Source organism: Genypterus blacodes, unplaced genomic scaffold (assembly GCF_046128005.1).
Source record: "Genypterus blacodes isolate CSIRO-AG114 ecotype Tasmania unplaced genomic scaffold, CSIRO-AGI_Gbla_v1 ptg000348l_1, whole genome shotgun sequence".
NCBI lineage: Eukaryota > Metazoa > Chordata > Actinopteri > Ophidiiformes > Ophidiidae > Genypterus > Genypterus blacodes.
In genome coordinates, this window is record NW_027467132.1 from 1,106,307 (window position 1) to 1,130,814 (window position 24,508).

General features: G+C 45.2%; 1 protein-coding gene across 2 annotated transcripts in view; it reads right to left on the reverse strand.

Annotated features, from left to right (window-relative positions):
* Positions 1-111: 111 nt before the first annotated feature.
* The window catches only part of arhgap29a (Rho GTPase activating protein 29a), a 30,484-nt gene continuing 6,087 nt past the window's right edge, over positions 112-24,508 (reverse strand). The window contains exons 3-23 of one of the 2 annotated variants that reach the window (XM_076138020.1): positions 14,202-14,345; positions 11,306-11,402; positions 11,078-11,150; positions 10,809-10,869; positions 10,201-10,347; positions 9,620-9,684; positions 9,414-9,524; positions 9,185-9,265; positions 8,776-8,958; positions 8,391-8,528; positions 7,721-7,911; positions 6,076-6,245; positions 5,405-5,533; positions 4,596-4,694; positions 4,321-4,484; positions 3,482-3,670; positions 3,235-3,372; positions 2,790-3,025; positions 2,365-2,680; positions 2,142-2,250; positions 112-2,031 (exon numbers count right to left, since the gene is read on the reverse strand). In XM_076138020.1, the coding sequence (XP_075994135.1) occupies positions 1,076-2,031; positions 2,142-2,250; positions 2,365-2,680; positions 2,790-3,025; positions 3,235-3,372; positions 3,482-3,670; positions 4,321-4,484; positions 4,596-4,694; positions 5,405-5,533; positions 6,076-6,245; positions 7,721-7,911; positions 8,391-8,528; positions 8,776-8,958; positions 9,185-9,265; positions 9,414-9,524; positions 9,620-9,684; positions 10,201-10,347; positions 10,809-10,869; positions 11,078-11,150; positions 11,306-11,402; positions 14,202-14,345 (3,797 nt within the window). In that variant the 3' untranslated portion in view covers positions 112-1,075. Of the gene's footprint in view, positions 2,032-2,141; positions 2,251-2,364; positions 2,681-2,789; positions 3,026-3,234; positions 3,373-3,481; positions 3,671-4,320; positions 4,485-4,595; positions 4,695-5,404; positions 5,534-6,075; positions 6,246-7,720; positions 7,912-8,390; positions 8,529-8,775; positions 8,959-9,184; positions 9,266-9,413; positions 9,525-9,619; positions 9,685-10,200; positions 10,348-10,808; positions 10,870-11,077; positions 11,151-11,305; positions 11,403-12,200; positions 12,554-14,201; positions 14,346-24,508 lie in introns of those variants that run through there. The other variant, XM_076138021.1, reaches the window with a different exon arrangement.

Consider the following 24,508-nt stretch of genomic DNA (forward strand, 5'->3'; position numbering starts at 1 on the left):
ATAAATGTGTGATTGAATACAGTTTGGGCTGCTGGATTTTGAAGAGTCTGCTGCTGAAAAAAGGCATTTAAGCTTTAAAAAGAAGAATAAAGAGAAGCCATCATGATCCGAAGCTGTCAAATACATTTTAATAAGTTACAAAAGGGTGTTGGTTTTCATGTACCTGTCGTTGTTTTACACTGAACCTTTAAACATTCTGTCAACCTTGCAGATTCCCATGAAAAAGCGATACCATTTAAATAAATGATGCACTTACTATTACTTACACTGAACATGTAAGGTTTAGGTTAAAAACAAAAGTACTTTCACTTTGAAGAACAAGACAACTGCTTTGGCTATGGAGACATTTAAAGGGTGATCGCATGAAAAACAGAAGAAGGGGATTGCCATGATTGCATTTCTAAAAGCTTTTTTCAGATCAGTTTAAAGTTGAAACAATGAACAGTTCAATCGTATAAAAAACAAGTGGCTGTACTGTAGGTGTGTGTGTACTGTTTACCCTTTGCAACTGGTGCCTCATTACATCACCGAGTGTCGACACAGAGAGGCCGGTGTGTGGCATGTAACAAAAGTCATTATATAGCTTTATAAAACATATGAATCATAAATGTAACAGCAGGCAGAAACGTAGCTATGAGAGAGGATTAATGTCTGCTTCAGTGTAGTGGCTACATGCACTAATGTAACAATCCAATCATAGTTTTTGGTATATAAACATACATAGATAGAGAGAGCCTGTAAAAACTTTATACACGTTACTCAAATAGAATGCGATTGCACAGCTTATAAATATTCTGACAGGAGGCCGAGGAATATTGGAGCCGAGTGAGGAAAAAGATGGGAAATGAAATATTGGTTTGAAAGAGAAGAAGAAGAAGCGTGTTATAGTTCTACAGCGTCTTAAGTGCATCCTGTTGGTCTCAGCGGGACCAATGGTTCATCACCTCTGTACACACAAGTTCCACCATCATAGAACATCTGGTATCTGTCTTTGTCCGTGCAGATGTTCGTTACTCTTTCGCTAATACAGTATGGCACATATTCACATTTGATCGCCGTGTTTAGATGGTGACTCTCACACAAAATGAGCCTCTCTGTGTTCCACCTCTTGGAGGCGTCTGGGTCTTAGTCTGGGGAAAACCGGTTTGGCCTGGTTGGGGCCGAGCTCTTCGGGGCTGGAGCTGGGGGACTGGGACATGGCCGCCCGCTCTGCCTCCATGTCCTCCTCCAGGGGCTCGTCCACAGACACCTCCAACTCTATTCCCAGCTCCTCGTCCTCCTCGTCGTCCTCCTCCTCCTCCTCTTCATCTTCTTCCTCGGCGCTGTTGGCTAATACAGAGTTCTCCAGCGCCTTGGCTTTGCTCCCTGATGGGGGCTTGTAGAAGGTTCCGGGTGGAGGCTGCAGAGTCCTGGGAGCCCTGAAAACGGTTGCGACCGGGCTGAACTTTGTGATATTGTCCTCCCTTCTCAAAGTCCTGCTGGGCCGCACAGCAATGGTGAAAGGTTTGTTGGGATAGATGGCGGTAGTCGGGCTCCCCGCTGAGCCGAAAGAGACGGTAGACGGGGACGCTGGCAAAGAAGCGGATAAGTCACTGGATTCATCCGGACTGTCTATTGATGAGCTGGCCACGAGCCGGACAGTCCTGGGGGAAACACTGTGATGTTTGTACTGTTTGTCCCACGTCCTGCGTAGAGTTTGGGTGTCGATGAACGTACTCCCGTGATGCCCGCCGGCTCGCGACTTTATTTTTACAGATTCGTCCACTTCTTCGATGGGCTGGTCGCAACCCCCTCCTTTCCCGTCGCCCTGATCGTTGCTGTTTCTGGCGTTGTTCTCGTCTACTTTGTTTCTGTTGGTGAGCCGTTGGGTCGGCAGGCTGACCGGCCGGGAGGAGAGTTTGCTGCGAGGCTGTCGGAGATGGACCCTGGACACATGATGGGGATGACCGGCGTCTCTCTCCATAGGTCTCTGGACCTCAGGGACACTGGTTGACAAAAGGCTACTGAAGGTCTCTGAATCCACATCGTCAACTAGAAACAGAGACATTTACAATGTGTTAGATATAAATACAAAGCTTATATGGACTGTGACATTGTTTAGATCTGGCACCAAATGTTTAAAACTTTGCAAGAATACTGACCAGCTTCAAAGTCACTTCCATCGAAGCTTGGCGTGCTCCCCTGAACCTCAGCCATTAAGTGGGAAGAAGGAATGATGGAGGAATACCTGGTAAACACCTTAGAGCTCTGCTGTGATACAAAGACAGGATGTTAGTATGATGAGGACAGACAGAACAGAATTCATTACCAAAGCAAAGGGCTTTTAGAGAATAGACCTTTTCCATTCTCTCTCTCTCTCCTCACCTCTTTGATGTCTCCTAGTGAGTGGGAATGCCTGCTCAGCTGCTCCTCCTTCTCCTGGTGTGTGAGGCGAGAGTGATGATGGGTCTGGGCACCCATCCCAGTGGGTGAGCTGCTACCTAGGGGACTGAGGGCGGTGTCGAACACCATCTCATAATGTCTGACCAGGAGTTCCACAATGAGGGCTTGATAGGGATAATCCACCAGAGACGAAAGGGAAACTTCGGCGTCCGCCTGCTTGGGCTTGATCAGAGTCGGGCCGAAGATGATCCCCAAGTTACTGGCCGTCATCTTGTTCTCCTCGGATCGCTGCGACACCCTGGAGAGAGGCGAGGAAGAGGAAGGGATGACTATGGAAGCTCAATCATAGAGTATAGACATGAATCTAAACCGTTTTGTGGTCCATCTGTCTCAGGACTTGAACCCACCTGTGCAGATGCTCTATGAGGAACTGCAGGGTCTTGTAATGAGCGGCTGGCAGTTGCCTCAGCAGATCTTTGATCTTGAAGAGGACGCGGTTGAGCGGCACGCCGACCTGGGCGGGGGTTATCGGGTTGGGACTGAGCCGGGACGCCTCCACTTCCGCCACGATGATACTCTGGCTTTCCTTGGCCAAACTGATGATGTCGTTATAGTAGCGGAACAGGATGAGCGGCTCGGGGAGCTGCCAAGAAAAAGAACGGAGGAGAAAAAACAAATGAAACAAGGACGATAATAATAAACAGAGACGACCAAAATATCCCGCAATGGAACAAGAGGTGGAAGATATGGACTGAGAATAAGCAAAACAAACACTAGCTGAAGCCCTGCAGAGCAAAAATAACCCAAAGCTGCAGCCTAGGTCATGAGCCATTGTCTCTAAACAAAGCCCACCTGTCTCAGGTAGAGCTTGAGGACGTTGCTGATGTCGTGGGGATAGAGCTCAGAGAGTTCCACCAGGTCCTTTCCGTTCTCAAACGCTTGGCACAGCTTCTCTACTCTGGACTTGGCACTGTTTACGCGGTAGATCCCCTGTACAGCATCGAGAACAAAAGGAGTTAACAGAGAAGCACAGACTAAGATTTGGATCAAAGGAGACACAGGCTACCAGTTGTATTCTTCTTGTATTCTGTGTAAATACCTTAAGGTTGAGCGCTCGGTTCTCTATCTCCGATGTGCACCTGCGTATGATGAAGGGGATGCCGTCCGGGCTGTTCCTCGCCACCTGTGTGAACTCGATGCCAAACAGGTGGAGCCTCCCCAGCAGCTTCTTATGGCCGCACTGGATGGCCAGCGTCTCCAGACATTTCTTATGGCAGGCCAGCGAACACTGCACACATGTAGATATCTTATGTTAGGCACAGGTTCAACTTCACACAGACCTCAGAGGCTAACAGCAGCTACGATGAAGAATTAATTTATGGACGCACTAAGATGCAGCCAGGGGAGGAAACATAAGCACAGTAAAACATTCATGTTACCTGGGAATCATCATTTTATCTGTGGTGTTCAGGTGTAGCTGTATCGTTATGGCAATACACACAAATACACTTAACCCTGACACGGTGACGTCATGAAGTCACTTGTTACTGCACGCTTGACAGAGAGTCTACCAGTGTTACATAACCAAGCTTTGCTGCTCAGTGTGTCCAATAAATATGGAATGAAACTGAATCTAAAATAAGCAGAGGGGTGGATTGACTCCTCTGAATACAAAAGGTCTCTAGTTTCCACTGGCTGTTCCTGAGTGAGAGCCATTTGTGGATTTAGTCCCGGAGGGCTTATGGCCAGTTTCAACATTTAAAAGACACCAGAGGTGGTCTTTATCTTCTGTTTGTGCCTGATTGTCTTGACAGTTATTGATAAAGAAGCCGTTGTGAAATATTGGGTATGAAGATCTAAAACTTTAAAATCCTCAACAAAGTGGAGATGGTGTTTGGTTTGGTTTTGTTCCATTAGACGTTTTAAAAACAGGCTTACCTCCTCACACTCCGCTCCATGAAACACCACCAGACCGTCACACTCCCGGCACTTGGAGGGCGCCCGGAGCTTCCTCAGCCTGTGGGTCTGAGCTGCTTTGGACATCTGGGTGTTCCTGAAGGGGCCTGGGGAGCTGGCTGTCTCTATCACTATGTCACTTATACCTGAGGAGTGAAAACAAGAAGGCAAGAGAGAACGAAAGACTGATTTAGCACTTAAAAACAGATTATAGCATTGTTTAAGTGTTTCAAATCCAGCTATTTCAAAGGACTCACCGTTATCAGAGGGAGAAGGAGGCTCTCGCTCGTCCAGGTCATCAGCAGACGACATGGTGCCGGTGGAGGGCGTTCTGGGTAATCTCCTCTTGAAGTCTCCTGTGCAGTATGGCACAACACAAAAATAAGCCCACATCTCCAAAGCCACAGAGGTCTGCTCACGTCACACTGGCAAGCGGAGACTTTCTGGGGGTTAAATACAGCCGGGAGAAAAGGGGGTGGCGGTCGACTCCCAGCAGGGGATCGCAAACGATTCACACCTCCATTTACTAATCAGTGATCCCCGGCAGCCCCTTTACAGTGATCTGCTGACGATAAGCCGAGTGTGGACTCATCAGGGATCAGCTCTGGTGCCGCCTCAACAGTTGATGCTTTACCAATGACATATGACTGACAGACGGGAATTCTGATGCCACTTTTGGAGAAAGGAGTGGGTGAAACTAAGCAAGTTTGTTTTGACCTCTGTTCAAGCTCAAGTTCAAGAGTTCATTGTCATTTGCAGCTTCTACCAGATGCAAGGAGGGAAATGAGTCCATGTGAGGGGCGGCTGGCATGAGTTGGCTGGTTGATACGTTTTGCAGCAATTAAATGGGATTTATTGTTCAAATGTAGAAACAGCAACAACACCAAATCATTCATAAAACATATCAATGCTTTCACTTTGGCAAGAAAGACAGGAAAACAACAAAATAGATCATTACGCAAGAATAGAGCGCTTTGGAGGTCAAACTGAATGATTGGCTTGACATAAACAAAGTCAGAGGGAGTACTGGACTGCTGAAATAATGATGGGAGTGTGAAGGCCGTACCTGGGCTTGCAGTGGGTGAGTCCATAGATCGTGACTCACTGCTTCCTCCGGCACTTTCTGAATCACTGCACATCCCTCCACCTTGGTTATTGGAAGCCCAGGGACGGAATGGGGCCGGAGACCGAAGAGCTGGATGAATGAAAACATGTTTGTTAACTTTCACAGTGACCAGTGAAGGACAGCGCTGCTTAATTCAATTCAAAAGTCTTTTAATGATCTCATCAAATAGTTTAAGACATTTTGTGATTTCCTATAATTCCATCAGAGCAATTGGCCTCTCACTCTCTCTCTCTCTCCCTCTCTCAAACCCCCACACAGGCCCAGTGTAAAGGCCACTCATCACCCTTGCTAATGCCGATCTGTTCAGGTAAAGGCAGAAATAACGACCGATGCGTTTGCCTGAAAAGATCTGAGTGGATGCAACTTGAATGTGCAAGTCAAACAAAGCCAGCAAAAGTGTCGCAGTCTAAATCTACATTCCTATGCCGGAGTCTATTGTCTGTGTTCATTTGCATACTTCACTGTGCCTCCAGCATTTAGTGTGCCAGGTATTCTTATGTTAAACTATGGTAAAATGATGATACACACACATTTTACAACATTGCTTTAAAACTTGGCTACTTGTTCACGGATGATTCTAGAATCAGGATATGATGGTAAACCTTGCGTACTTTGGTTGTCAGTGGTACTGTTGGAGCGCGTCTCTGAGATCTTAGGAGGCCGAGCACTGAGGGGACTTTCCGCTTCGTCCACACCGATGATGTCAGAGGTCACGGACGTCTGTGATAGGTTACTGTGGGACGAGTGGCTGCCACTGAGCAAGCGCTTTGTGAAAATCATCCTGCGGAGAAAAATATTACACAGTTTAATGATGTGGAGGCTGTGACGTGAGGAAATGATGGCAGAATGGGACTAAAGTGAGTCAGCATGGAAACAAATAACAACCCTAAACTGTGTTTCTAAGTTCTGTGTTGTAGCCTAATGCCCAGGTGAGAGCAGTGAAGTCACAGGGGTGCGTTTGTTAATTTAATCATTAACGACAGGAACCCCAAACACTCCTTTAAGAATAAGAGCGGCCCGACCTAAATGACAAAGACAAAGGCTGATTGGAACTCAATGGTGATCAACTCTTTGGACCTCCCAAACGTCCCTGGATATGTAGGTCAGCGGGCTATATTTAAGCTCCTGCAGGCACGTGAGTGTTTGTGTACGTTTCATTTCCTTTCTCCCAAACTTCAGGCTTTTGATCAGAGAAATCAGGGTTACTGGGGAGGAAGGGGGAGAAAACAGCAAGAACAAAGGTCTCTCTCATGTCCCTGTGTTTGGTGTACGTGTGTGGATGAGAGAGGGAGGGAGAGAGAAAAACAGAACTCTGTGTCAACAAAAATATCTGGAAAGGAAACAGACTTTTTTGAAACCACAGCTTTCAGAGTAATTGGCCATTTAAAAAAAGGAGAAATACAGAATGACCACCGGGTTATAGTGGAGATCAAACCAAATGATGAATGGGAGTTGGGGAGCGGGTCTGTTTAAGAGCGTTTGAGTGAATCAGCGGTAAAGCCCACTGCCCCGGCTCATCTCTCCCGTGACCGTGGTCGTTTCCGCAGGAAGGCCTGGCCGGCTCAATTGTTTCACACTTTCCAAAACAAGCTCTCTCACTCCGTCACTCCATTCCCACTGGGGAGTTCTACAGTACCAGACACCACTGTAGTTACATTCACAACCACTTACTGAACTATATGGGCATTCAAACCAACTTTAACTCTAGGAGAAATGTTATATATATTCACAATACAGCTCAATAGTGTTTATTTTTAAATGTGTTTGACTGAACTTGTTGATTTAGATCTGAATTTGCCTGCACATAACACGGGGAGATGCGGGGAATACTCAATCTTATCTCCTTTCACATTTGAATACTTTATTTCCTTGTATTATATTCTAACTTGCTCCCTGGAGGATCATGAAACTGAGAGCCACCAGTGCAGCCTCCTCACCAAAATAACTCAGTCATTTCCTTGATAAAAATCTCACAAAGTAAACACAAACACAGATAAGTGTTGTTGTTAAATTTAGGCACATTCCCCTCCAGTTAAGGATCAGCTTTCAGCAGCTACAGCAGAACTACAGAGACCTGCGACATGGTGTGATAAAGGCCCTGCTCTGGACTGTCAAACTCTCATTCTGCCAGGGTTGTAGCTTGTTTTCTCTGTAGGGGAAATCATTCTACCCGTTTAAAGTTCAGAATGGATTGTGGGAACTATTTTGGAAGCTGGATGGCCTCCTACAGCAGCTGTGTGTGTGTGTATGTCTCACCCTGTGTTCTGAGTGACGCCTGAATCAAAGGAGTGGGACTCCACACGAGGCCCGTTGGAGGGCAAACTCCTGACGAAGTCGATATAGCGCTGGCCCGGCTCGTACAGCTTGGCGTTCTCACACAGACTCTGGTGGTTGACAGGCAGAGACACAACCTGGGCCTGCTGCAGCTGGAACCAATTGACTGTCACCTGCAGTGAGACAGAGACAGTTTTGTCAGCAATAACAATGACAACATTGTCTGAGCGCATTTGGCAAATCCTCATCTTGTTTGACTGCTTTAAGAAACACCGCAGACCGTCTTTGTGGAATTTACAGCACTTTTCAATAGAACTTTTACGAAATAAGAGGGTAAAAGAGGATTGTGTTTAGATTTGTTCTATTTTGCAACTGAAAAAATGTAAAAGTCCAATCCAAATTAAGGATCCTTCATTGAGGAAGCAACATTCACAAGAATGTCAGGGAAGTAGTCGATCACCTGAAGCTTAATAATAGTTTGATGACAAAACACACACAAGTAAACCAACAAGAGAATTTTCCAGGTAAGAACAAATTGGTTCACTAAGTTCCTGTTACAGCTGTGTGGTTCAGTGCAGCGACGTGTGTGGAAAAGTCACTGAACTTGGCGTGACTGTGAATAAATATTTGCACCCAAACACACAGGACTCACAGCCTTGAGAGTGAGGTCGCACTGGGAGACCATCTCCCTGATCTGAGTGATGAACACGCTCTTGGTGTTAACCAGATCCACTCTCTTCTCCCCGACATCAATCTGACAGGCTTTGCAGTGTTCCTTTGCCTCCTCCGCCTGCAAACACAAGGGAGAACAATCGTAACGATTCCCAGTACAGCTGATTGATCGCATTATTACAGCGGGTTAGGACATAGAGTTGAAGGAGCTATGTTGTGAGGCCCTGCTGTCAGCGGTTATGGATGAGCTCTGGGTGGAGTAATGGGATCGGGTAATGACTCTGAGGTTAACCAGCGAATCCCACAGGATCCTGGAGGACAGACCTAAAGGAGCCATACGTATAACAACAGACTGGACGCTCTACCTTCTGCAGGGCCTCCTCCTCCAGCCTGCGCCGCCTCTCTAGCTGTTTGGCCACCGCCGCTCCCCCTCCTCCGCCCATCTGCTCCTCCTCCAGCCGACTGGTGGACACCTTGGCTTTCTCGTACTCCTCCTGCCGCTGGGCCTGCAGCAGCCGCGCCTTCCTGTGAGCGCTGTCCGCCTCGTTCTGGAGACACACACGGATGAAAATGTCGGTGTAACCATGGACCAAATTGGTAATTTTAGAGAAAAGCCCATATCTTGGCAAAGGAAAGAGCTTGAGTGCTAGAATTTCAAACACAGCATCTACATGACACCAGGATTCTTTAATTCTGGTCAAGTTCTCAGAAAATATCAGTGTAACCATGGACATTGTCCCCGTGCAAAAATGTATGTAACTATACCCAACTTACCATTTTCTTGAGCTCTCTCTGCCACTGCTCCTTGACCTCCTTTCGTAGTTTGTCTAGCTCATTCTTTCGGGCCATGAGAGGCTAAAAAAAACACATCGCCACCCATCATGCACACACACACAAACACAAACACAAAGACACACACATTAAGTCAGTGAGCCTATAAGCCCCATTGTGTCTCTCACACAACCAAACCAACTTCTATTCTCTCATTGTTGGATAAGTGTACCTGCATGAATTTGTTGGCTTGGAGCACAGCTGCGGTGTGAAGCACAAGCTGGCTGTACTCAATGTCGTTTCTGAAAGCAGACATGTAGATCTCGCGGAAAGGCATGAACTCCTGGAATGAGGAGGAGAAAAAAAAGCCTTCATGTAAATATAAATCATCTCAGCTGTAGCAGCAAATGTAGAAGTCAACCCGTTTGAAACAGTCACCTGTTGATTTGCAAGAGTCTTTGCGGATTCGGCCATTTTGGCGTAACTCTTCGCACACTCGATATCTGTAAGGGGAAACCAATTTACACAGAAAGGAAAAAATTAAAATGTGTAAATCAAATCAAAGTATATCCTAGAGTCATGAAACAAATCCAAGTAATGCATAAGTAAACAGCAGGTTAACCACAGTGAAGGCGTTGAACAAACACAATGGTTGTTTGCCTGATAACAAATGTTCAGCACAACTTCACTGACGGCTTTGTGTCACCGTGTTGACTCAACAAGTGATGAAGTATTAGACTGAAAGCATTCATTAACCAGAGTACTGAACAAAAGCATTTTCCACAGCACAGATTGTACAACCTTGGGACAGGACAGGACTGTTAAAGCACAGCTCAGGTGTTTAGGGTGATCACAGGAAATGGACTCATTTTTCTAACCCTGACATTTGCTCACTGCCTTTCAATCAAAATAAAGTTGACATGCTTGACGTTGGCATTTTAAGCTGTATTGTCAACATACTGATTTATTTACCGTCGATTTATCTGCACTCCACTTCAACATGCAACATCACAACTCACCCATATTGAGACGCTTCTCCACCCATGCCAGAAGCTCTTTGGTATATTTGGACCAGGCCTTTGCGTAAAGCAGCGCCGACTCCACCCCGTTGTCCTGTCGCTGCAGCGTCCTGTCCACCTCTTCAGGTCGAACCGGTGGAGAAGGTCCTGTGAGCGCAACAGAAATCCCACAGGGGAGGTTAGAAAAGAAGGGTTCAGTCATGACTGCTAGAACCCACTCATGCCCTGAATGTGTTTGACATCATTTGCCCGTGCCACAGAGGAAAGCCCATTCTGACGGAGGAGGAGGGTGATATAAGCTAATACCCTGTGAGGGTAAGCATGGCTGACAGGAGATTGTTGCTGCATGTGTTAATATGCGGTCTAGGTGACTGATCATGGAGACAGAGCTCTTGCCCCAGATAACCCCACAGGCACTGCTGCAGGCCAGCATAGAATGGCCATGAGACAAGACACCCAACACCATTACCCATTATGATAAGGCAGAAAAAATGTCTTTATGAATGAGCATTACCCCCCTCCCTCCAGCCACACACACACACACACACACACACATTTCAGAGCAGCACTGGAGCACAGTGGTTCTGTGTTATAGAGCTCTGTCCTACCTGGTGGATCATCTTTCTCTGGACCGGATCCTCCAGATTCCACGGAGAGGTTCTCAAAAGACTGAAAAATAGAGGGATGAAAAAAAAAAAGGTTGGACAATGGTCAGGATAAATGTCCCACTGGTGGCATGACCCCCTCTGCCAACACGCTTAAAACAAGGATAATCAGGGCCTTCACTTCCTTTTTAATGCTGTTATGAAACAGAAAACAGGAACACAACAACACACGCCATCACTTCATCACCGGCCAACTGCTGTACTTGTCTTACCTTACTTCTCTTAGTTAGGGGGAGCCCCAACACCGATCCATTCTCTACATCTCCCATAAGGAAGTCAGACACTCTGAATGGGAAAGAAGAGACATCGGTGGTTACAGATACGGTTGAAAGACAATGATATTGACAAAGATTAGCGAACATACATGGCAATTTATTGAAAACCCTTTGGTTCTACTGGTGTTGTAGTTCAGTATGTGAGTGAAGTGACGTCATACTTACACATTGCCAAAGGTGAATGCCAAGGTGTCGATAGCCGAGTAGATCTCACCAAAAAGGTTTTGTTTGTTCTCCTCGTTCACCTCCTTAAAATTCACTCCTGTTGAAGTAAGATAGAGGGAACCTAAGTAAGACGTTGGTGAAAAACTGTATGCCCTGAAACTGTGACACATCTGATACATCCTGTACCACTGATCCAGATGTGCTGATGTGAATCGGACAGCATGTAATCATGATGCATATATGATTCCTCATCCTGTGTAATAGGATGTCACTCAAACATCATGTTTGACTCATGCTGTACTCCAAGAATGAAGAAGAAAGACCTTTAAAGCTGTTGACATTCCACAAATCCAGAAGACTTTAAATCAGCAAAGGCAAGCAAAGATAACTGCCTGTAATCTGGACAGTTTCCTACTTTGAGACTAAACATGGTGATGAGCGGTGAGAGAGCGGCAGAGAAACACCGGAGTAAATACGTCTGCAATCACTTCTGACTGAGCAAAGAGAAACCATACTTAGAAAACAGGACCAAGCAGCAGTTCAGTGATGTCACTGACCCTTCTGCTTCTTCCATTATTTCCTCGCTCCTTCCTTTCAATCAGAACAATGGAGATTTCTAGAGTACAGAGACCCGCGTTGAGCGGAATACAAACTACTTTCTGAGGATTAACCAATGACTTTGTTGTGTTATTTTCAATCTTCAATCCCTAAACCTAACTTTGATTTGTCGAAGCAATCCTTCCCCATATGTGTACCACATAATGAACGCCAAAGAACACAGCTATAATTGCTAACAAAAACTGAACTGGTCTTCAGTAGTCCGGTTTAGTTTGTTTAGATATAAAAGACGGGCAAGTATACTTCAATACAAGAGGTAGAACCATCAATTACCCACCTTAGAATTACAATTCATCCTCTTCAACAGAAAGAAAATCCCTCTTAATGATCACTACTGGCCACTAACTTGAGGAGTAACTTAACTACAGTTTTCCAGTCCAATCCTAATCCATAAATGCAGAGCACCTTCAACATGCCACAGGATGCGGTACTTTGCTTTCAGTAGTCCAATACAACGTCCCTCTAATCAAAAAGGGAAAAAAAAGAGTAGCTCAAAGGGAAATGATCCAAACCAATGATTCTTCAAAAACTCAGCTAGGCAAGTGTTGGGGTCTGTCAGAAGGGTTTGGATGAGGTCTAGTGTCCATTGGGCCCTGGGACCTGCTTGCCACCACCACCGTTCAAAGCATTCAACTCTGTAGTGCCGTTACATCTCCTCCTCTTCTGTCCAACCCCTACCCCCAACAGGACATCCTGAGGCTTGCTGGAATACAATGCCAGTACTCGCTCAGGCCCCAACCAGTGGTCCCAACATGGAAGTTACATCATCGGGGAAAAATGGCATTGTTTGACTGGAAAACCACAACGCTCTCGAAACACTCGTCAGCTGCTAACTCCTGCACAGGATTTTGGGACGGGAGAGGAAGTGAGCTCGCAGTAAAGGCGAATGAGAAGGTATAGAGAGGCATGTGAGTGGATATGAAGCGTCACCCGAGGGAGGAGGTGACAAGACTTCATATGTTCATGAGTGTGTTGGAGCAGAGAGATACAGTGCTACTCTTAGGAATGTAGTATTCTCTCATTTTTCAAACAATCACTAAACACTTAAGCTACAATTGTCTTTATAGTAACAACAATGAACCAAGATAAGCAATGTCCTGATCACATGCCCCACCCTATAAAGCAGAAAAACAGAAGTGTACATATGGGAACCTTCACAGTCCTGAGCTTTGATAGTGAAGGATATCCGTGGAAGTTTACAGCCGATACAGCATCACATTGTCACTACACGGCGGTCAGGAAGTGACTAATTCTGGCCACCTAGTGGTAGCTACAGCATGTAACAACAACAGTCCAGAGTTATGAAATGGGCCGGTTCATTGTAGTTACAAACCAAACCTTTCAAATTATGACATTTTACAGTCTTCCCCTTTCACTCATGAATTCAGCAGCATTAAGTCCCTAAAACAAAGAGCTTCTGTACAAAAGCTGTCAATTCCAAGGCAACCTGACAGAAAAGTCCCAACTCTAGACGTATCTATTGTGCATCAACATGTTCAAATGCCACACAGGTAGTTAAGTTACTGCACGAAAGACAGACCTTGTATTGTTTACAGCACACACACACGCGCACACACCCAAGTGCATGTGGACACATTCCAATAAATAGGTGACAGCGAGCTACGTTCATGTGCAGAGCCACAGGCCTTTGTTCACTTCATTGTCATCATTGCTGTTCAAGAAAGCGTTTCAAAAAACTGTGCCGCCCCTGTATGCCCTTCTTTGCAATGCAAATTGAGACGAGGTATACTCGGGGGATTCTTGTGTGGCAGCCAAGTTAAGAATTGACCTGCCTGCCAGATCATAATCTCAGCGAATGAGAGATCAAATAGGATTCCTCAATGTAGTTCCCTAAGGAGCGGGAGACAAAGCACAAAGAAGAGCCTTTTGCAGCTTCTTGAATCAGGTATCTGACTCCCAAATATTATTTTGGTATTCTCCGTATGGGGCTTCAAACACACGCTGTTACATTCTACACACTTGAGTGACTTCTGAAGAGCTCCAAGGCTTTTAAACGAAAAAGAAAACTCTCTGAGGCATTCCTTTGGAAGTTCTTTCAATGTTAGTCTTTTAAAGAGAAGGGAGGGAGGGGGAGTTTGTGAGAAAGGGACACGGTAAAAGTGGAAATCCAGGAGAGGAGACTGTCAAGAGAAAAGGGGGGGATTTGTTAAGCAGAGACAGAAAACAGACCAGAGGAAGAGGAGGAGTAGGTGGTTTGATTTGCAGAAAGGCTGTGAGTATGAGAGCGTGTGAGGGAGGGCTTGGCATCATTGCTCACCTTTGACCCTGGAGATGACGGTTCCAGCTGTACTGAGTATGTCCACAGAGTTGAGGCTCTGGTGTTTGCTGATAATGGTCTTCAGAACTCGCAGCAGCTCCCCAAGACGCTCGTGGACCGCCTGATGGAGAGAGTCCTGGTGCTCTGCAAAGTCACAGAGAGGCATTAATGTACGCTGATCTCCACACATAATGCATAGACTGTTACATTACATTCACTCGTGTTCGAAAGATTCTTCCTCTACTGACTTATTCTCATTTGTTTGTTGTGCTGCAGCTGATTTGCTTGCATCAATATGCTGTTTTACAACCTGAGCAGGACAGCGTTCTTTCAAAAGCCTCCCATTCACACACACACACTCCTACACACACGGGGGTGGAGCTGCATGCATATCTCCTCAGCCGCACCAGTATCTTGCTCAACAACACTACAAAACACATTTCAGAGTCAGGAATTGAACTGACAACCCTCCAGGTCATGGAGCACACACATTTCCAACTGGACTTCACCTGAGTAACAGTAGTTTAAATGTATATCAAATACATGTGGAGAATATTGTTGCACTAATACACTATCTCACCATCTAGTAGACATATGAACCACTGAAGACGATCACAATCAAAGCAGCCGATGCCCATCATGTTCCATCAGTCACCATGACCACCACTCCATTATCTAAATGCCCTCTTATCTCCTGGCCAGCTATCAGATAAACAAAGACGCAGTATGTGCCTTTCCAATGTTATGTTATGCAATTTAGAGGTTAGATAACGAGCAAACTTCATATAGCACTTGTATATAGGTTGAAGTGTTTGCTGACCAAATGTTTGAAATATGGAACATGAACTCCCTTTCTACCTTCGGCTCGTTGGCAATCTATCATGATCTGTGAATGCTCAGCAGACTGGAGGAGAAAACCTGCTTCAACATCTCCACCCCGCAAATGAATAGTAAGAACATTTAAGCAAACTGTTGGGCAGCAGGATTACTACTTGACATTCCAGTTCTGTTAGTTTTGAGGGTGACCATGGTAGCCATGTCCAGAGTGCTGCCATCCATTCACAAGTGTCCTAGTCAACATTGTAGCAGTCAATGATCTGTCTAGGCAACTAGCCCATAAAGCAGAGATGTTGGTGGGATCTCGCAGACTTATGCAAACCAACACACACACACACACACACACACACAGACCTCACCTGGGAGCAGAATGCATATCTAAACATGACCCAAGGTGACATTTCCACAATAAAGTGTGAAGCGAGTTTATCAACTGAATGAGTAGGTTCGGTATGTGGACATATATGCTCGCTGTGACTTAACCAACAGTGAGTCACCGCGATTTACGACGTGAACAACATGCACACTGCTATCAGCTCACCTTGATAACGTGCACTCTGCATGGCTGAAGAGTGAGGTCATAATAAGACGGCCCAAAACTAAAACGAGTCAGCAATCTTTAGATTTTTCCGAGGAATCCAGATTACAAGGAATTGTGAATCCTGAATATCACAGGGTGTGTCACAGCTCTGACACAGCTCAGGGGGGGTGGTTTTCCCGGCATAGAATGATACTAGAGGTCACGGGGGAGGGGAGGGTGTATTTGTGTGTGTGTGGGCAGGGGGGCTTGATAGCTTTATAAAACATCTCTCTGCTGATCTTTCTTTTTGTCTCCGTCTGCCTGATAAGCACCGTCACCAAAAGTCGGGCCTGTCTCAGGGTGTAACCACACTAATATAGGTCACTCAGCAGGTTGGATCATTGCAAGGTGCACTCAGTGTTCCAAATATAAACAAAAGGGTGAGCCCACCACCAAGATACAAAAGCTAGAATGGAATTCCTGATCACTCCCAAATTTGACTGCCAAGTCTTCAAAAAGTAAGTTCCAATAATTATCCCTTATAAATCATGATTGATGATTTGTATATTACTTAGTGATTGAAGTGCTGAGCGCTCACATGTGAACATTTTAGTCATGTGTGTGGTAAATGGCTGTCCTCCACACACACTAGACAGACACAGGCAGCCAAAGCCACATTTTGTGCTGACCGTCCGGATTACCCCTCACATGGAGAGTGGGATCAGAAAGACTTTAGCTGCTCACCACTTCTTCTTTTATTCATTAGTCCTCTATTTTGGAGTGGGACAAAAAGAGAGGGTCTGTGTGGACAACATGACAATGCTAGCTGCTGTCCGAGTGGGGAATCCAAACAACTGACCAGTTCAAAACAACAGGTTCACAACTCCACACCGACCACCAAACAAGTTGTGGTCCAGTCTGGAAAAATGAGCCAAAATCCAGTCGATCCAGGAGCTGCGTGGGAAAAAAAGAGTCTATCCATTCTCGTAAAAATCATAATAAATTAGACTCGACAGCAATAATGTGCCAAAATGTCCATACATGTTGTTGCAATACTGGCAGTTTCAAAGCAGCCAATCAGCACCCAGAAAACCAACAATGGACCATTTAGCATGAACCCCGAGAATTGGGGAGGGATTGGAAGAGGCTCAATAACTGACCTCCCAACAAAGATGCAGGGAGGTCAAGAGATCACTTCAGGTAAAAAATACATGAATTAATTATAAACCAACTCAGCAAACACTAAAATGGAACTGAAAATGCATCCATTTGCACATTTATTGGATTAAAGACATTGTTATGCAAGATCACCACAAACCCGAGGGTGTTTCAAATTATAAAAAAACTACAAGAACTACTCCATGCCAACATGCCCTGCTGCCTTCAGCTTGCCAAAACCTTCTCCACATGACCTGGAGAGTCCTATCCCCCTCCATAGAAACCATCTTCATCCATCTTCATCAGATGTCATGCGCAGCTCCTTCCAGTGGCGAGAACCTGGTGGTTTTTGATGACGAAAAGACTCTGGCTCTTTTGTTTCTGCTGCCCAACTCCCCACGAGGCAGGAAAAGGGCCAGCGGTGTGCTTCTGGCTCCACCACACTTCATACTGGCATTCACTTCATCCAGACAATCATATTGGCACACAGAGAGGAGGCCTTTCTCAATGCTGAAGCCTGGATTAAGTCGTGTTTAGTTTACCTAAACTGCACCTTTCCTGGGCGGGTGTCACAATGCGCTTCTTTGAGATCATCCATTCTCTCAGGAGTTAATAAAGTTTGATGTTATCTTGAAAACAAAATTGCAGCAATGTTGTAATGTCTATTTAAACTTCTATTCATTTTTTTTTTTTTAAAGGTGGTTCAATGGTAGGTTTGACTAAGGGACAATCAATGGGCTCTGATCAAAAGAACACGGTGTCCTTCCAGAACAGTAAATGGCTACAATTTCATAATTATAATCAGATGTTTTAGAGATCTTTTTAATGGCAAGACATTTGGGCTTGTCCTTGCAGGAACAGTAGAGATGTAATGAACATTAATGATGGCTGTTTTGCATTTGGGCGTGTCAAGAAGCTTTGATACAGAGCCAGCTTGCACAATACAACTACTCTGGAACAGACACATCTAACTACAGTGCAGTGTTTAATGGCAATAATTACTCCTGCACATATCTGCCGTGAGAAGCATCTACGTTATTGTTCAGCTGCAGGTAAGTGACCGGTTTCATTTTGAAATCATTTGCATTTTACCATCCAACAAGGAATTAGAATAGTGCAGCCAGAATGTGACAAAGCATGACGGATATCATGCATTTAGAAATATTATTAAGATAGAAAAATTGGACCTGCTTGTTATATAAAGTCAGTTCTCAGTATTTGATAAACCAGCTACCATAATCATTTCTCAACCTACTTCTGTCAGACTTCAGAGTATCCAGGCTTGCCAAAGACTTTGTCTCTCACGAACTCATGTGGGGACCCCTGCTCATAATGATTTGATAAGGGTCAAAGTTTACAACGGGCCGCTTCAACCCTTAAGCCCTTAATTGGCCCTGGTCAGTTTAGATCCCATTTATGGACATTATCCTTTGAATGACAAAATACACACAATAGCCTAAATCATCCCCACGCAGGCTATACAGCCCATTCACTGACAGAGTAACTGAATCCTGAGTCCTGGGGGCATCAAGCTTGGGCCTGCTAGAGGTTTATTAAGGACGAGCCTGAACCATGAATGCCCGCGAGACAGAGGCTCTGCCTTTGCAATGCTCCATGGATTGCAATCGTCAATGGCTGTTGTGTGGCCTACTGGGACATCCTAAATGGGGGCTAATTAGCAAGACATTATGGTTGTGTCCACCAACCCAGCAGGACACAGGATAATGTACAGAGACTGATGATTTAACCCCACAATTGCCATTCTGAAGAGCACACAAAGAGAAGAAGACTTGTTCCCACCACATACATCTCACAGAACCCGTGTTGTTTCAGCAGGCGCGCTTTAGGATGTGGGAAGAAAAAAAGTTGGAACGGCAAACCTTTGAGTTAGCGAGGAGATGTTTCAATCTGCAAATATTAGTTTTTGGCTGTTTGGAAATGGGTTAGGGAAGGTTTTATTTTCCCCAGGGAAGCCCACAGAGTTTTGAGTGAGGAGTTGTTTAAGTGCAGAAAACGCAGCATTGTCCCTGGGGCCACTAGCAAACATTGGGACTGGTCACCTCATGGAGCTGCCACATACGGCATTTATGGAACAATAAATCACAACAGCGGCTTTTCACTTTTCACGGGAAAGAAGACTTGGAGTGTGTGTGTGTGTGTGTGCGTGTGTGTGTGTGTGAGAGCGATGGCTAGGGGTGGTGGAGGGGTTGTAAAGAGCAATGGGGGGAGTTTTAGTGGGTATGGGGGAGAGGGAAAAAAGAGGAAGGGGGTTGTGTGTTATTTGGGGTTGTTCTCTCCCTTGGGATTTGTCCCAAATTTACCCCTGCACCCCACATCCCAGCTTCACCGGGGGTTATGAGAGAAGGAGAGAGTGAGAGACATTCCTGGGCATAATAAGCCCTGGTGAATGAAGGCTACAGGGGGATCAGACTCTGATCCTGATGAGAAGGAGGCCGCGGATCAGGAGCTGCTCAGAGGCTGCCAGCAACACACTGCCAGGTTTTTACTTCATTAGCGTCATGGAAACCCAACATTCCAGCCTCTTGTTAGGGAGCGGGGACGGGAGTGGCAGGAGTGAGGGGTGGAGGGGGATTCATAATGAAAACATTGTCGGATCATTCACCATCGTGATGACACCTCAATACCAAAACATTCTTGACGCCCCTCTAGTGCAGCGGCCTCAGACATTTTCATGTCATGGACCCCCACATAGACAAACATAAGGCCCTGGACCCCGTTTGTCCTTAAACCTCATTTACAAAGAATATGCCTGTTGTTGATTTCATATTTGATTGTTGAATTGTCTAAACCAGCGGTACTCAACCTTTTTTATCAATGGTCCACAGATGAAGAGAAGAAGAAGAAGTTGTCCATTAGCAGAACACAACACATTCAACATGGTCAAACTCAGTCACTGATCAAATGTAACTCTTTGATAAGAAGTAAGAGTGTTATTATACCAACAGCTGGTGTTCTACACAAGTTCTAACAGGTTTAACAAGATTCTGAGCGGTAAACTGTGCCATAGCCAATGGTTGTGCAAGACAATGGCAGAATACTTATCAGGGACGAATCTGGAACCTGCCCGTCTCATTCACCAGGTGAGACTGTGCACATGTAGGGTTAACACTTCAGTACAGCAGTGTGAGGGCGGTGTTAGTTTCAAAATATATATATATAAATTCCAAATTGTAAGTTAATGAAATGCATTAGATCCATCAGGAAGAAATGGTGATTGATTTACTTTGTTTTTCCTTTTCACAGTTTGCTTCTTGGCATTAACAGAATTAGTGTCTTTAAATATAATCAGTTCATTCTAATATTCAGCATGAAATCGCAGTCACTCTTAAGGCAAAACACAGTGGAGTTTTCCATGCAGAGGTGAGATCAGTGCATGAGTCACACACCTGAGGACTGACTCACCCAAAGCACACATTTTTACTCCATCAAAGGAATTTAAAGTCATTCCTAAGATACCGTGATTCAGTAACACGACATGTTTATGACCTCACCTGTCCCCGGGTATGTGAGCAGTTGTAAATGTATTTACAAACCATCCAAGGTCAAGATCATTAAATGACGTAAACCACACTTTCTGTTTGACTATTGACCAACATGAGGCGTACGATGTCTCACTTTGGTTGTTTAGTATAAACTCCATGACTCTAAAGCAGTAAAACCTTCCCTGATGCAATATGACATGGCAACATTCCTTTCGCGGCGACCCTAGCTATGTTCAGTCATGCATCGCAAATTGTGGGAGCAATGTATTATTAATGCTTCAAAACATTTGAGAGAACATTTGTGGGGCTCATTGCCACAAAGCAAGTGTGAAATCACTAAACATGTCACAACTGCGTCTGCAGAGCTCTGATGAAATGGGAGCAGCTCATGGCGGGGGCGGCTCAATTGGATGTTGAACAGGCTAGCCATGACTAATGTCAATCAAAACCCCTCAATGTGTCCCATTGAGTCAGACCCCAGCTGGACATTCCAGTTCCTCGCCCTGTGAATAACCAACTAGCGCTCCGGTGTGGCAGCTGCTTCAAAGAAAATGTGCATTCATCAAAAAGCTGCGGCGGGGAGAAGTTTCAAGGGTCTCCTCCTCAAAAGACAAGAAACCTAATGTGGGCCTAATAATCAATCACTGTGTGACTCAATAACCTCTGTTTTGTTCAAACGGATTATTCTTTAATTGGTTGGGGTGAAATGCCACATTCTTCAACACATTCCACAGAGTCACAACTTTAACAAGCTATTCATGCCCCAAACTAAAAATGACCCAAACGATTCAATCTGAAATTTACCCAACTATAAGGGGTCTGGCAAAATGGATCCACTTAACCTTTAACACTTGGGTAGGGTCAGTGCAATGTGTGGCCCTTAGATCTCTCCAGATGCCCCCCTTACTAACACACTTCCTGTGGCCAGTGGCCCTGTTTCACCTCTGTAGACAGACCACCGGTGGTCCACTCTGAAGATTAGCAGATTACATGCAGCTGGTAAACGGCATGGTGACTTTGCCTCCCCAGACTTCTGTGCTTCTAGCAGGGCATCCACCTTTGAAGCCTTCTTTCCCATGACTGCACTAACAAAGAGCCAGCATCTGAAAAGAGAACCCCCCCGGGCCATAGACACCTCGCACCTTTCACCCAGGTGGGCAGCTTTTATGTCCCCCGTCTGCGGGCTTCTGCCTTCATCATGCCCATTAGCTTTCAGATATAGACACCAAATGTAAATTAAAATATTATGCACAGTTGGAGACATTATGACCTCTGAAGACATGAAATCATTCACATTAGGTTTGGCTGATTAAGAGCAATGTAATATGAGCTGTTCCAAACTAGGAAAGATTTACGACTATGGAGATGTACAAAATCCTCCTAAACTCCAAGGGTGAAGGGACAAAACGATCCAAAGTATCTCTCTGGTCATCGGACATTTATCCTTGGATAGTTCTCTGGATCGGCCTTAGCATATCAATGAGATGCCTCGTGTGGAGTCAACTTTTTTTCCCTAACTTTCATTTCTCTTTGGAGCTGTCTGTCACAGTGAGGAAAGACAGGCAACCTTTTTCACTTGATATCCCCCCCCCACATACCACCATCACCACAAACACCGCCTACTGTTGATGCAAAGCTCTGAATGCTGGCATTCCAGCTATGCTTTCTTTGCGAAAAACTGCACATCCCCCCATGGTGCAACCTCCAGCGTACAGCCAAAATGGCCAGACGTGACCCTGAGGAGACTACAGTGGCTTCCCCTCGCAGTTCATCATGGGAAAAGGAGCGTCAGCAGGAGAGGGAGCTATGAAATCCTCCCCAACTGAAGCGGCCCCCCTTCAGTACACCTGTCAAGAGGCAGACTCGGATGGTGAGGGGGCTGGAGTTGGAGGGACAAACACAGCATTCAGAACAAGAGGACATTGTTTAGGTTTACCAGCATCCTAATCCTGTGTGAATGGGCCTTGTGCATTTGTTCAGCTGACCTATACAGAAGCCTTCAGAACAAGATTACTTTCATAACCATTTGACATTATATCAAGTGAAATGTGTACGGATTTGTGTTTTTAGGAAACACCGGGCGTTCTAAGAGACTTTGATCCTTATAAATGGAATTGTCCCAATAATAAGAACCTTATTAAGTGCAAACTTTAGCAGCATTGCAAGAATGTTTTAAATTCAAACTATTTGAGAGTTCAGGGAATTCAAAGTCGTCCTCAGACCGTTTTGTTTTCCACCTTGTTACAGTCAGCTAACGATTACAGCAGATGTAGGCCTCGCATGCGACTGAAGCTCTGGAGGGCCTGCTGCCTGCTGAGGGAACCCCAATCTGCACCTGTCAGTCTTGCCATAAGAATTAAAGAACATCTTGATGTCAAGGGGCCTCCAGCATAGCTTAAAGAGGCCCCTACTCTATTCACCACTCCTTATTAAATGTGCAGATTTAGACTTTACTAAATTGTGGCGTAAGCAAATTCCCTCAGTAATCATTTTCAGTTTAGAGAAGCAGACTCAATAGAGAAACTGGGGTTGACTGAAATTCCTTCTTCCTTCCTCAGCTTTTAAACATCACAATGGCTGCTGCTATTTTCAGTCTCCTCTCATTTGGTCCTGGCTTTGCTTCACAGTGAGTTTGTTTACATCTGACTACAAAAGAGAGTGGCTGATTGTCTTACCCATCCCTCTCCCATCAGCCCCGATGGTTTAACAAGTTATGAGCCGTTCCCAGCGTGAGATTGACCCAGTAACAAGCCAGCACACCCAAAGGTTAAGGGCCTGGCAGGGAAATCCAGGCCAATTTTTGTCTTTACCTCAATCCACGGTCAAAAATAATAAATGATACTGACATGAAAGGAAAAGGAGAAAATATAAAACGTGCTTTGTGAAATCTCACTCAGTATTCCAGAGGACTTTAATCCAATACAAGGCTAGAAGCTACAGATTTAGTTACACTTCAAAACATTAATCTAAGACAGCAGGTCCAAGTGAGTGCTGCCATGTTTGTTTGAAGCAATTGTGAGACAATACAACTTGTTATTGCTGCTGTTGTTGTTGTTGTTGTTGACCTTTGGAGGTTTGGTTTGTGTTTCTCACATTATAAGCCTGTAGAACACGTGAACTCTGACTGTACTTCACAGCTTCAGCTACATTATGGGCACTGGGAGCGTTGCCAGTTCAGGGACAAATGTAATCATGGCTCTTGGCAACAACATGCAGGATCCTCTGTTTTGGAAAATGACAGAAAATGAGTGAAGTCCCCTTACAAGCCATTTGTGTGAGTATAATCACAGCAGCCGCAGTGTAATTACAACAGATAACAAAGATGAGGAGGCTCTAAAAACTATTCCTCCTAACATTGATGTCTCTGATGCAGTTTTCTCTTACGTATCACATTGCCCCTAACGAGCGCCTGCAACTCCTTGCTTCTCACGTGTAGTGTGGGAAGTCTGGAGCTGTGTCAAAGTGTGTGGCAGGCATCAACAGCCTCCTGGAACAAAGCTGCCCCAGCAAAAAACAGCACCCATAAACATAAATCTTAACCAGGAGGAAGGAAGGGGAGAGAGAGACACACACACAGAGAGAGGGAGCTCCTTTGGGTTCAGACTTGGGAAAACAACTTACAAATCTTCAAGTGCAGTTGGACCATTAAACTTGACATGACGGCGTGGACTGGCCACCTGCGTACGGCGTGCCATCGCAGGGGATGCATCAGCAGGTAGACCTCTCTCTCCCCTGCCGCTCTCCGTTTACCATTATTTCATGTTTTGTTTCCTCGGGCAGATGGGATAAATGGACACGACCATATGTCACCATACTAAGCACTTCAATCCCCTGGGTGAATAATCCCCAAATCTAAACCCAACATTGCCTTGACTAATGGTAACACAAGGATCCCCTCACACCAATTAGGGTCTGTAATAAATTCTGTCAGGCAGCTTAACTACGCTAAATAATCAAACCGCGATCTGTGGAAAATGTAACTGAAGGACCAAAGTCCCAAACCACAAATTGTAACTTGATCTTCAAACGGCGTGGTTGTCCTGCGGTGGGGCTAATTTACAGCGCCTTTAAATATGGATACAGTGAAAGCACCATAAAAGGAGCTTTTTGGAGGCAAAGAGCAGCTTGCGATTCTTTACAGTGAATCCCAGACCCAGTGGGATAGACTGTCTAAACACAGCATAGCTCCAGCCATTAAGACAGTCTGGAATGGTAAGAGAAAGGACCAAGTAGGGCTAATTTTAGGCTGGTATTTCACAAGGGGTAGATTGGAACACAAATCACTAAAA